The sequence below is a fragment of the Labrus bergylta genome, chromosome 8 (genome assembly GCF_963930695.1).
Source record: "Labrus bergylta chromosome 8, fLabBer1.1, whole genome shotgun sequence".
In the NCBI taxonomy this organism is placed as follows: Eukaryota; Metazoa; Chordata; class Actinopteri; order Labriformes; family Labridae; genus Labrus; species Labrus bergylta.
The window spans coordinates 16,013,031-16,025,810 of record NC_089202.1 but is presented as its reverse complement, the minus strand read 5'-3'; the positions used below and the strand labels follow the sequence as shown (position 1 = coordinate 16,025,810).

General features: G+C 42.2%; 1 protein-coding gene across 1 annotated transcript in view; it reads left to right on the top strand.

The window, feature by feature from the left end:
• The window catches only part of cadm4 (cell adhesion molecule 4), a 163,537-nt gene that overhangs the window by 138,340 nt on the left and 12,417 nt on the right, over positions 1-12,780 (top strand). The window contains 4 exon segments of the mRNA XM_065958088.1: positions 1,731-1,810; positions 1,812-1,893; positions 3,849-3,939; positions 10,619-10,791. Coding sequence (XP_065814160.1) covers positions 1,731-1,810; positions 1,812-1,893; positions 3,849-3,939; positions 10,619-10,791 — 426 coding nt within the window.

The window sequence follows — 12,780 nt, the reverse complement described above, 5'->3', positions numbered from 1 at the left end:
TTCCCTTCCCTTTTGGTCTTGTTTCCTCCTCTCCTCATCCATTTCCTCTCATATCTTGCTTCTTCTCCTCTCTCTCTTTTCCCTCTTGTTTCTTCCTCTGTTGTCCTGGTTCCTCTTCTCATGTCCAGTTTCCTTTTGTCTTGTCTTTTCTTTTCCCCTCTTTAATCCTATTCCCTTTCCTTCTGTCTTATTTCCTCTCCTTTGATTTTGTATCCTTCTCTGATCTCCGTTCATTTCCTTCTTCTCTCTATTTTCAAAACTGGCTTCCTCTTCTCCTCTCTCCTGGTCTTGTTTACTTTTCTCCTCTCACGTTTCCTTTCCTTTGGTCTTGTGTCCTTATCTATTCTCTTGTTTCTCTCTTCATGGTCTTCACTCATTTTCTTCCCATATTTTCTTGTTTCCTCCTCTTATTTTTCCTGTGATCTTTTCCCCTCCTCTGGTCTTCTTCCTGTTCTTCTCTCCTCCATTTCCATGTCCTCCTCTCTCTTCTTCTGTTTCCTCTCCTTTTCTCTTGTTTCTTCCCCTATTTTCTTCAATTCTTCAATTTCTTCATGTCTTCTTTCTTGTCTCCCTTCTGCCTCTTCTCCTCTCAATCCCTCTGTTCTCCTCTTTCTCCCCTCTCCTCCTATCCTCTTTTGTATCCTTTTCTTCTTGTTTTCACCTGTTTACTCTCATTTCCTCTCATTTCCTTGCCTCTACCCTCCCTTGCTCTCCTCTCTTTTTGGCTCTGAGTTAAATGAACTGTGACACCAGAGGTTAGAAGCAGATCCCAGCAGATATGGGAAAGTACTCTTTAATTAAGACCCTATCTTCCCACCGCTCCCGGTTTCCTGCTCATCTGCACCCACCACCGGCCTCTCTCACGCTTCGATTGGGCTCACTTTCATTTGCTGGGTGGCAATAATTGAAAACTCAGCGCGATATAAGTAATATTGTTAAATTCTGCCTCAACATGCACAAACTCCCAATACGTGACCGTGTCACCCCTCTGTTCCTCCTCCCTCCTCTCTTCTCCCATCTTTCTCCCTCCCTGTATCTGGCCTGGAACTCTTATCATCCCCCTTTCATGTCTGGGCTTGTGTCGCCTCAGCTCTCCTCGCTCGACCCCCCCCCCCCCCCCCCCCCCCCACCCCCCTTCATCAATCATATGCCCGATTTGCTGCCCTCCTCTCTCCCTCTATGACTCCCTCGCCTTCTTTGCTTTTCTTCTCCTACCCGTTTCCTTTGACATCACCCCCCCCCCCCTCCTCTCTCTGAGTCTGGCTCAGTTCAAATCTCAATTCCTCTATGCATATTCACTCTTTTCATCCCTTTCTCGCCCCATTTCTCTCTCTCTCTCTCTCTTTCATTCACGCACTCACAAAATTCTCACTTAATTTACCATCTGCAAACAAACAGTTCTTGTGCTCATAATTGCCATGAAATAAAGATGCAAATTGCTTTTTCTTATTCTGTCCTCCACCTCTCATACTCCTCTCTTCAGGTACAAGTGCTGCTGTAAAAACCTCATCCACAACTCCTTAATTTCTTCTTCCTCCTTTCTGTCTACTTCTGCTGCTTCTCTCCAACTCTATCTTCTCCTCCAAAACTCTCCTCATTCCCTGTTCTCTTTCCCCCTCCTGTGATATCCCTGCAGGAAAAAAGGCATGATTTTGGCTGCTAACTTGTTTCCTCCCCACCCCACCTGTCCTCTTCCTCTCCATCATCTCATCCCTCCTGTTTCTCCTCAGGTGTGATGTCCCAGCAGGACAATGGGAAGACGTTCAGCGTGTCCAGCACCATCCGGATCCCAGTAGAAAGGAAAGACAACGGGGGCAGCGCTGAGCTGCGAGGCGTTCCACCCAGCGCTGGGCGGGCAGAAGAGGATTCGACACTACCGCCTGGATGTGTATTGTAAGCCTCTACGACGTCATGCAGCCTGTTTGTATTTAAGCGCATTACATCAAAGCACTTTTCATCCATCTTGGAAACAAATGGAGTAGGTCGTTCACGGCCAAGTATTAGAATCGTTAATTATTCCATCTGTGTTGCTGTCTCACAAGTTATAACTTCCCTCCTGTTCATTATTTTATTTTAATGCCAGCAATGATTTTGTCAGGGGTAGCACCCTCGTTTGTCAAACGTTGGCTATCTCATTTAAGAATGATGCTCATTTATACTCGGCCCAACATTTAAGCAGAGTGATGCTCTGAGCTGCCCCTGTTTGAGACCCGCTCTCATCAAAGCCTCATACATTCAAATCTCGTCGTGCAGGGAGCTGGCAGGAGCAGGCCCGCAGCCAGGTTAGGGTCGTGGCTTAAGAAGCTAAGCAACACCAACTGAGCTAACCTGAGTCACATTAGTGTGAGCAAAGATCCCATTGTAATTCTGAGACTGAGGAATCTTTTCTGGCCTATTTACACAAGTTGTAATGCTCTGCAATCTCTGTGCATATGTCTGTGCGAGGCAGGCTAAAAGCAAACAGTGATCATAACACTGCCAGAGATTTAAATGTATAATTGGCTTAAGTCTAGTTTTCACTCAGGGCAACAATTTCAGATAGAACGTTATTTTTATTGTAAGCTTTATTCTCTGCAGTGGGTTCTGTAGGTTTAATCTTTGAGTTATCAGACAGCATTAATCTATCACTTTTAGAAAAGTCTTTAATAAATCTTTATATGTATTGTCTATTTAGTCCTAATCCTGTCAAATGTGTTTAGTTTGCTGATGCTGCTTTAGTTTTGACACTTACCCTAACACTAACCCTAACCCTAGGGTTAGGGTTAGTGTTAGGGGTAGTTCTTTAACGTGAGGTATTTGCCAACGCAGATATTATATAAAGATATGACCCTATCTAACAAGCTAGGACTAGAACAATATTTTCAGTGATTAGTTAATACAACAATACTATTTACTTAGATTTAAATAGAAATAGACACTTCTTCAGGTTCTCAATTTCTTTCAATCCTAACAGTTTGTTATTTAGACAATATATTGTTTTATTTTTTTCAAAATTATAGGAGAAAAATACAGCTCTGGATACAGGGTGGATATAACGGACAAAGACAACCACATGCAACAAACAAACAAATAGTGATAGCCTCGTTCTGTGAGGTAGGCCCTGAGGACCTAACTGAACACACATCAGATGCCCAGCTGCCCCTCAACAGGACATGGCCTGGACAGAGACATGGACGGATATGGGATGGAGGGTGCATATTCTGAAGTGCATTACAAAATGATGAATTAATACTCATATTTAAATTTGACTTCTATAATTTTATATATCGAATCTCAGTACTACAAACCTTTCACAGCTGTATAAAGCGTAGATATTTACAGTTGGCGGTATTATGCACATGCAACAAGTCCTACTACATCCATCTCTAACTGCAGTTAATTGCCACTTGTGTACCCTTGTTTGTTGATGAATCCAAATGATTAATATTCAACACTTTTGTCAATCTGTGCTGCTGGAGGTTCCTCCAGCCAGAGAACTGCTAATAATGACCGACTGTCAGAGAGGATTTGGCTTCCCATCGCTCTGCTGCTGAAGTTAGTGCAGTACAGCAGCTGCCCGAGCGGTGGGCTGCTTATGATAACAGGTGTCTCGTTCATGGGCTTTGCCGGCTGGTTGCCTTGGAAACAGATGTTAAAGACCCTTCCTCCTGCCACGAGTTCACCGTTCCCTTGTTCCTCCACTTTGTTCCTACACTGTCTCGCGCGCATTCCTGATTATTCTCCTGTTGTCTCTGAACGTGGCTCTATTTTGATCACTTTGATCCATTTTGTTCCATTGAGCCTTTCTTGTTTGCTCTCTTGCACAAATGCTCGTTTTCTCAATACACCTTCTCTTTCTCTCCCCACAGTTGCACCCACAGTGAGAATTGTTCCTCCTACGGGAATTCTGCGAGAGGGCGACTCGCTTAGCCTCACCTGCTCCGTGACTGGGAACCCCCTGTAAGTCTGTATGCATGTGTGTGTCTGTGACCTGCCTTAAAGGTGCACTATGTAGATTTGGTAGTGAAACAATTCTATGCTATATTTTCTGAAGTAAATACACAAACTTTATCAAAGGAAATAATAAGTCCCTGGAACATTGTTTGGAGCTAAAAAGCGAGCAGGAGGGTTACGCTTTCACTTTTGCGGGCCCACCACCATAACTTCTCACGTAGTATTTTATTTTTAAACCATTTTCCTCTAAGGATAGTTTGTGTATAGAGTTATGAACATAAACCACACAATCTGTAAATATCTCCAACTTTCACATTTCTCCACCAAAACTCCATAGAGCACCTTTAAGTTTATTATATGTTTTAAAGAACAGTTTTCAAAATCCAGTGTTACAAAGTTCTTTGCATTTGCAGCAAAATAACAGACCAGTTACAAAATCACATGCATAAAAAGGGGTTCCGATGTAAATATTTTCCAGATTTATTGTTTGGGCTCAGTTTGCCTTTATTTCAGAGATAGGACGGTGGATAGAGACAGAAGTCAGGGAGCGAGTGTGTGGGGAATGACACATGGCAAAAGATGGATTTGAATCTGGGCCGTCCACTTTGAGGACTGTAGCCTATGCACATGGGGCAGGCAAAACAACCACTAGTCCATCGGCGCCTGAAGACATAAATAAATCTTCAAGAATAAAAACTATTTTCATAAGAAGGAATTTAAAAGAGATCGCTAACTCTGCTGAGTCTGAGTTACACTGACTCAACATTAGATGCTTTAGTTTCCCCTTGTTTAAAAATATTACACAAACACTCCAACCATCTTCTGAACTGATGATATCATGTGTATTTCTATAAGTAAAAATATAACGTGGAAATAAAGCAGCTATGGAATTAAGACACGTCTTTACATATCGCACTCCTTTGTCTGCTTACATCTGAATGATTTTGGAGGCCTCTGTTAAACAAGTATGATGGCTGGTTGAAGTACTTCAAAGAGTCCTTTAAAAAGAAATACAAGTCATACCTGCACTCAGCTTCCAAAGAAAAGACTCTGGCGCATGAACCAGATGGCACACATCTCATGAGGCTCTTTGGGCTTTTCATACATTAGCAGTGTGTTCATGTGTTTCCTCTCATGCCACAATACATTTCTGACACGAAAATCAGACAGAATAAAAGGTTTCGTCTCAACAAAGGATTCGAGCCTTGACAAAATCGGCTTAATGATACACAATGAGCATGTGATTGACGACAACATGCGGGAGGGTTGCCAAGTTCAATGACAACCCTCACAAACACAAAAATGTCCTAAAATGGTAATTTCGCAACTATACAGTTTAGAGTGTTTTGTGGAATGGTTCTGAAGCTGCTGCGAGAACGACATTTAGGTGGTAACATCATCAAACAGCTGGTAGCTGCAGGTAGCAGCAACACAGACGGATACAAGCCTGAGGGGCTCTGCTTTCATTCTGGCAATCTGTTTGGAGGGTATGATTGTTGCTGGATTATGATGAGATGAGTTCATGCATTTACCCAGAGCACATGTTTGTGTGTAATGTAGAATAAGCTCAAATATAGCAACCTGCAATGATAGAAAGAGTCAGAACTTAAGATCTAGATTACCTCCACCAAAGACTAAACTGATGAAGGACAATTGAGATTTTATTTTTAAAACACAAAAAAAAAATACATGAAAGCATTTCCAGACTCTGAACACTTCCATGAACATGAGGGGCGATCTGGGACTCAGACAGCTTTTCTTCATACACTGTTTATCTTCCTGTAATTACAATCCACCTTGCTCAACAAATCCCCTCCTTCTTATGAGCTATAGTGGAAATGTCCTTGAATAACCTCTACCTGTACCAGAGGAGATTTTTAGCAACCACAGCAAAATATACTGGGGTTTTTTTTTCTTTCTGGATTGCTACCAGATGTGTGTGAACATGTGTGCTTTATCAGCTCTCTGTACAGGGTTCCAGAAAAAAAAAACAAAGAGATAGATGAAAGCATCGTCCTGAATAACCTGAAATAGCTAGAGCCAAAAAAAAGACACCCTTCCTTTATTATGTGTTGTTCAAAATCAACACCACGCTGACCTCTTTCTATATAATTACCAGCCTACATAATTCCAGAGTTTTCGCTTGGAAACTTCAAGTAATTACCAAGTACTCCTAATCTGGAACAACTTCAACGTATTCCCCCTGTAATTACTGCAGGATCTCTCAGTTCTTTATAAAAAAATCTATCCTTAGAAATGAGCAGGAAATTGTGCACAACCACATGCTGTCTTCCACAAATGATGCAGGCCCCCGTTGGGCCAATCAATCCAAAATGCATCATCTGTTGAAGTACAATTGAAGTTAAACCAGGGGTGACTAATAAATCACATGAACGTTTTCAATATTACCAGCGTCATCAAAACAAAACAGGACATTTTGTAATCATGAAAGCGACGTGATAAGACACATTATGCTTCGAGGTTTTAATCAAAACAACGGAGCCCTGTCGCCTGGAAATGAGGTTCATATACAAATGATATGCAACAGAATGTATGTTTTGGGTGACAGATCACAGGGCGGGAAAAGTCATCCTTTGTGAATGTAGTTTAAGTTTCTTCACTCCGGCTGCAGATACCGCCTGCATTAATTGTCCTGGCTGCCATTGACTTTTCAAAAGACGAGTTGTGTGCTGGTGTTATTTTCCTTGCTTGTTGTATTTATTGACACTGGACTTTAACTTATTGTATTGTTTTTTATCTAAATAGAAAAATACTTTGCACATTTATTTTATAAGACAGATGCTTAGGAGAGTAATGTGTCCAAAACTTGCAAGCAAACTCCTGCACACTGTCTGACTTGCAAAACTACATTTACAGGCAATGATTTGGTACTAGACGTTTATCCGGTAAAGTGTTGTTTTATGTTGTTGTTTTTTTGCATGATAGATAAATGTTTTACTGCTGACTGAAAAAACAAACATCCCTTTTATTAGATGTACTTGATTAACACACATAGGCAGTAATACGCACACATGCACAAACAGGATCCTATGGACATGCACTAATGGACAGATGTAAGCGATGTGTTGAGCGCTTCAGAGCTGGTGGGGGGGGGTCAGTTCCTTGCTCAAGGGCACCTCAGCAGTGCTCAGGAAGTGAACTTGCACCTCTCCAGCTGCCTGACCAGTCCCTACAGACTGAGCTACTGAACATCACACATTTAACTCCAGCACAGTACTGAATGTATTGTTTGCTCAAATCTAATAAACACTTTCCTAAACAAAATGTGGTAACGACATTGTACATTGTCCTTACAGTGTAAGTAGAGAAAGGGATAATTGATATACAAATGTCATTTCTTGCAGGTAGGTTTGCAGGAGCAAAAGAGTTGTGAAGTATCTGCAGTGTCACCCAACATTTCATGTTCGAGGGATGGATAAAAAACACCTGATCCGTATTTTATTGCATGAAGGACAAAAAGAAAAGGAGCTTTAGACAGATCCCAAACTTGTATGTGAGTCTGTGTGCCTGTGTGCCTGTGTGTGTGTGTGTGTGTGTGTGTGTGTGTGTGTGTGTGTGTGTGTGTGTGTGTGTGTGTGTGTGTGTGTGTGTGTGTGTGTGTGTGTGTGTGTGTGTGTGTGTGTGTGTGTGTGTGTGTGTGTGTGTGTGTGTGTGTGTGTGTGTGTGTGTGTGTGTGTGTGTGTGTGTGTCGACTCAAAATCAGCAGTCAACACTTTAAGAGCCAGCTTTGAAACAAATCCGCTCTCTAGTGTGTGTTCGCATCCCTTTGTGCACTTTCCAGGAGGGTATTGGGTCCTAAGCTCCTAAACCCTGTCCTAGATGGTCCGTCTGTCTGTGGGCAGCAAGTCCACTAAAGCTCCCCGAGTAAAGCTTCATGCAGCCAAGTGTGTGTGTGTGTGTGTGTGTGTGTGAAATCCCACAGTGAGGACTGGAGAAGAAGCGTGTTGGCTGTAGACCCGCCAAAGCTTTGTAACGGCTGGTTGAGGACACTGTGTATATGTGTGTGTGTTTATGTGACACATGCATGTGATTGTGAAAATAAGAGATGGGACAGCAGGCCACTCCTGACTGACCCACATCCCACACTGGACCGCACACACACACACACACACACACACACACACACACACACACATATAAACACATTACAGAATCATTGTCGCCACCTTGCTCGCTCCCTTGACCTGCTAACAGCCTGTTAACTATTAATGACCAATTATACACCACTTCCTTTTTGTGTTGGGGGACACTCATTGTTTTAGAGAAGCAGTGAAGACTTGACAGTTTGTAGTTTAATTGCCTGCTTGTTTGTGTGTTAGCATTTGACAGAATTACAGCATATGGGAGTGTGAGTATAGTTGTGTGCGTGTGTTAGAGGAAAAGAAAGAAGTTTTGTTTGTGTGTGTGTTGGAAAAGTAAGAGAGTGTGTGTGACTAAGCAAGAAAGAGGTTTAATTAGGCGTCCTGAGGGATTAGAACCCAGATGAGTCAGGTTGGTAATCTGGCCATGGTGGCAGGAGCAGTGACACTCAGCCAGACACACACACACACACACACACACACACACACACACACACACACACACACACACACACACACACACACACACACACACACACACACACACACACACACACACACACACACACACACAGTTTTGCTCCCCAGGATGTCTCCGTAATCCTCGCACCTCCTGTCTGCTCTGCCTGCCCATCTTTCATGACCAATTCGTTTAGTGTGCTCCTTCCCAGCGTCTCCCACCGCGCCGTCTCTTCTCCCCTCCGTCTTTCCTCCACCTGGAGTAGCAGCCGTATTTCTTCTTCTTCTTCTTTTTTCTCCACCATGCACACCTGACACCCTATTTCCACTCTCATCTCCCCCCTGTCCCTGCTGCCAACCCTTTCACACCATGACTGCCCTCTGACCATCAATCTCCTCATTATTTGTCAGGATGCAACCCTCTTATGCCATTGGCTGGTTCACCAAGCCTCTTTTATACTTTCCTCTCATGTCATCGTCCCCCTGTGGGCTTCTAACCCTCCGTCTTCACCCCTCTTTTTATAGCATCACTCTGTGCCACAGATTTGATCCCCTGTCTTCTTTTACTCTCATTTCTGATATCTTTTAGCGATTCAGTTTTTACAAAATTGATTTAAGACTACTAGAGTAGTAGTTGGTAATCGCATGAGAGAGAGTTGTGTTTGCGAATTACTCATAATTACTCCTCATTCAATTCTGATTTTTTCAATAACAACGTCATGTACCTCTGTGCTCCTTACAAGAAACAAAAGTCATAAGCAGTTGCTAAATTTCTTTTGTTTTCCCAATATGACTTCAAACAACTTAAAATCTCAACACCAACATGTCCCATCATCTTTTTTTTTTGTAGAAACAGACACATTGAAAAGAAAAATCCTGCACACTACTCTTACTATTCACCAATTTAGAAAAAAATCACAATATTTCGGTTCCTCTGAACCTAAGGGACCGAAATATTTTTTCCATTTCCATTTTAGTGAGCTGGACTTTTTCTTTTTAATGTGAAAGTTTGAGGTCCTACGCACCTACGTCATGAGATAGTTAGATGTGCCAACACCTCCTTTAAAACACATTTTGTAGAAACAGACAGAAAAAACGACTGGCCACATGTTGCAGGTTATCAATGAACATTAACAGCCAGCTAGCATAGTCCAGCTCTGACTGCTGCTCTCACATGTTTCACAATCCCTCCAAATCTGACCAAAACCAGGCGATATCTGACTCGAGGCTGACCTGTAGCGAACTTCAGCAGCTAATCAAAATCGCCCCCAAAAGGACCAAAAAGACCTTACTCATAGTTATATAACAAACCAAACTCATGTTGATCAGCCATCTGCCGAAGCTGTGTGGGGCTTGTAAAGTTGGATAGATGGAGATGAAGGGAGAAGGATAGTACCAAACAGAGCAACAACAACAGAAATGAATACGATGGATTCATAGCTACAATGTCAGCAATAATGGTAAAAGTAAAGATTCTTCCACCACAACAATACACACAGCTAGTATATGCATCTGTCTTCCAGAGTATCAAATAAACACTGACGTGATCAATTCAAACTATCAAAAGTGACCATGTACCTTTTGGCTTCATGAGGCCATGTTACAAAAGTGTGTTGAAATAAGTCTACTTTTTATTGTTTCGGTAAAGTGCAAGGTTTTTGGTCCGGAAACAGCATTTACATTGCTGCATGTGTACAAACCAAATGTGTTCTTCCAATTGTGTTGTACAGGAGGAGTGAGACTTATTGGTTATTAAGGTGTTGCATTTTTTAAAGGTGAACAAAGTGTGCTATATGAGGACATTTGTGTTCAGAGATTTGCACAACTGGGATTTGAAACTATATTTAAGAGAGACCAATTTGCTTCGAGTTTAGCAGTTTGGAGTCATGTTGCTGATACATAAGACAAAAATAGCATGATTGTTTACCAGAGACACAGACCAAGGCAACATCCTTAAATGTTTTGTTCCATCCAGAAATGTGATATTCAAAAACTAGAAACAGCAGTGAATACTATCACAGCTGACCCTGTCACAAAATGATTTCCTGCCTCAAACCAGCAATAAGTAATCAGAATTTCTGCTACATAAAACATAAAACGTCTCTCGCTGTCTGTGTTCACTTTAGGCCGAGAAACATCCAGTGGTCAAAGATTAACGACACCTTACCTGAGAGGGCGGAGATTTCTGGCCCCACCTTCCAGATCTCCCGCCTCAGCCAATCACACAACGGGACATACCTGTGCCAGGCCCAGAACAACTACGGACGCGCTGCTGATCATTACACCTTATTGGTGTATGGTGAGTATCCGTTATGTTATGTTATTTTTAAAGGTCATTTAAAGTTTGATTCTTTTCTTCTTTTGTTTTCATCCCCAGTCTTTGTCTCCCAGGCGTTTGTGAAGTGTTGTGAATAATGTTATATTCAATAGATCTTTTGTTTGTTACATTCCCCTTTCTTGTGTTTTGATTATATTTACAAAGAAAACACTTTTATCTTCACATTGTCTTTGGAGTCTGGCTACTCTCACACTGGGCAACAGATCCATTAAATGGGAATGCTTGTCTCATCTGTCTTCAGGTTTTATTTGTTTTCCTGATTTGGTACACAGCAGGAAACCTCTGCTAAACCTCCTGTGCAATTGATTCAGCAGAGATATTGATCCCTCAAGAAAACGTTGGCTACCGTGCTCAGATACTAGTCACCAACATCATCATTCAGGCTTGTATCGAACCAATTTATCTGGTCCCCTGTGACCCGATCGTCTCTACAAGGAATTCAAAGTAACTCAAGTCCTTGAGTGCGACAAATAAAGGTACAAGATATTTGGACAAATGAATGAGTGTGACAAAACAAGCCGGCATGTAGGAGACAAGGACGACAGAAGTTAGCATTTAGTGAGAAGTGTCAACGCAATGCTGAGTCTGTTGATTCTCTGAGTTTTCTTTTTTTTTTTTGGCAGGAAACAACAGTGGAACATATGTTGCATTTAAAATTCAGGCAATTCCTATTTGCTTGTCGTTAGAGCAGAAGTATTAGGAGTCGGAGAAAGATGTGGGTAAGGGGCTTTTGTTGTCGGGCTTTTTCCAAGTTTTCCCAACACATTGCACCAAGATTCAGTTGTGGTTGCTGAATTCTTAATGAAGGCGGCATGGCCCAGAAAAAAAATTGCACACTAAGGCTCAAAGACGATGTTGTTGGGAGCTTTCGTGTATCGCCATAAAGTTATCTTTGGGAGGGAGAAGTGACAAATTGGACAACTTTCTGTTTGAGTTTGAAGCACATTTGAAAAAAAAAAACAAGGATCTGATTCATGTGACTGTTGTGTAATCCACTTTTGAAATGCCCGGGTAAACTTGCACTCAAATAAGCACAAAAACTGGGACTGGAATTTTTTATGGGACAGTAGCAGAGCTAAACCACAAAGAAAGCTCATCATTAGATAGATCTACGCTTTCACATCCAATATGTTTGTGGTTTTGGCCTAATTACCTGCACTCTGCTGTCACTCAGCAGGGTTGCCCTTTTGATCTACATCCCCCCCTGATGGCTGCTCCTGTCACTGCGCCCGAGCACCTGATCAGGAGATCAGAGGAGGAGGAACTCATAGAGGGAATAGAGACATGATATCTTATGTAACATTTTAAGGCTTCTATTGGAGAGCGCCCCCTCATCTATCCATCACACTAACCCTCTCTTTCCCCTCACACACTGGCGCACACACGATCAGACCTCAAACGTGCACGTCTTGCATCAAACAGCACACATAATGGAAGCTTTCCACAGGCATCCAGGGTGGCAACAGTGGCAAGATGAAAGGTGACATCCCCTCCCACTTCCCCTACCTCCCTCTCCCGCTCTCCAATCTCTGTGTGAGTCTTTTTCTCTCCCTTTCCGGGAAGGTTAGACACGTCAAGCTTTGATGTGCGTTGCCGCCACTGTAGAAAAATGTTCTGTCTTTCTCCATCCTCCTCAGCTCGCCTCCCTCACCATTTTTTGCTGTTGTCTTTTTTTCCCTACGTGCCTATTTCTTCTTCCCTACATTTCATCATTCATCTTCATTATTTCAGCCGTTGCTCTGTGCTGGTCATTAATTAGATTTATCTTGCTTTTTTTCATTTTATTTTAATGCTTATCCTCCCTCATTCTCTAAAAAAATAAATGGTACATTTAAAGTCAAAAAAGAAATTTTGTCTCAACCAAAGCCCAAAAAAGACCAGAAATCCGACCAACATAAACCGAGCTTCGGCTCCTCTGAGCTGCACCGCAGATTTCAAGCAATCAGTTTC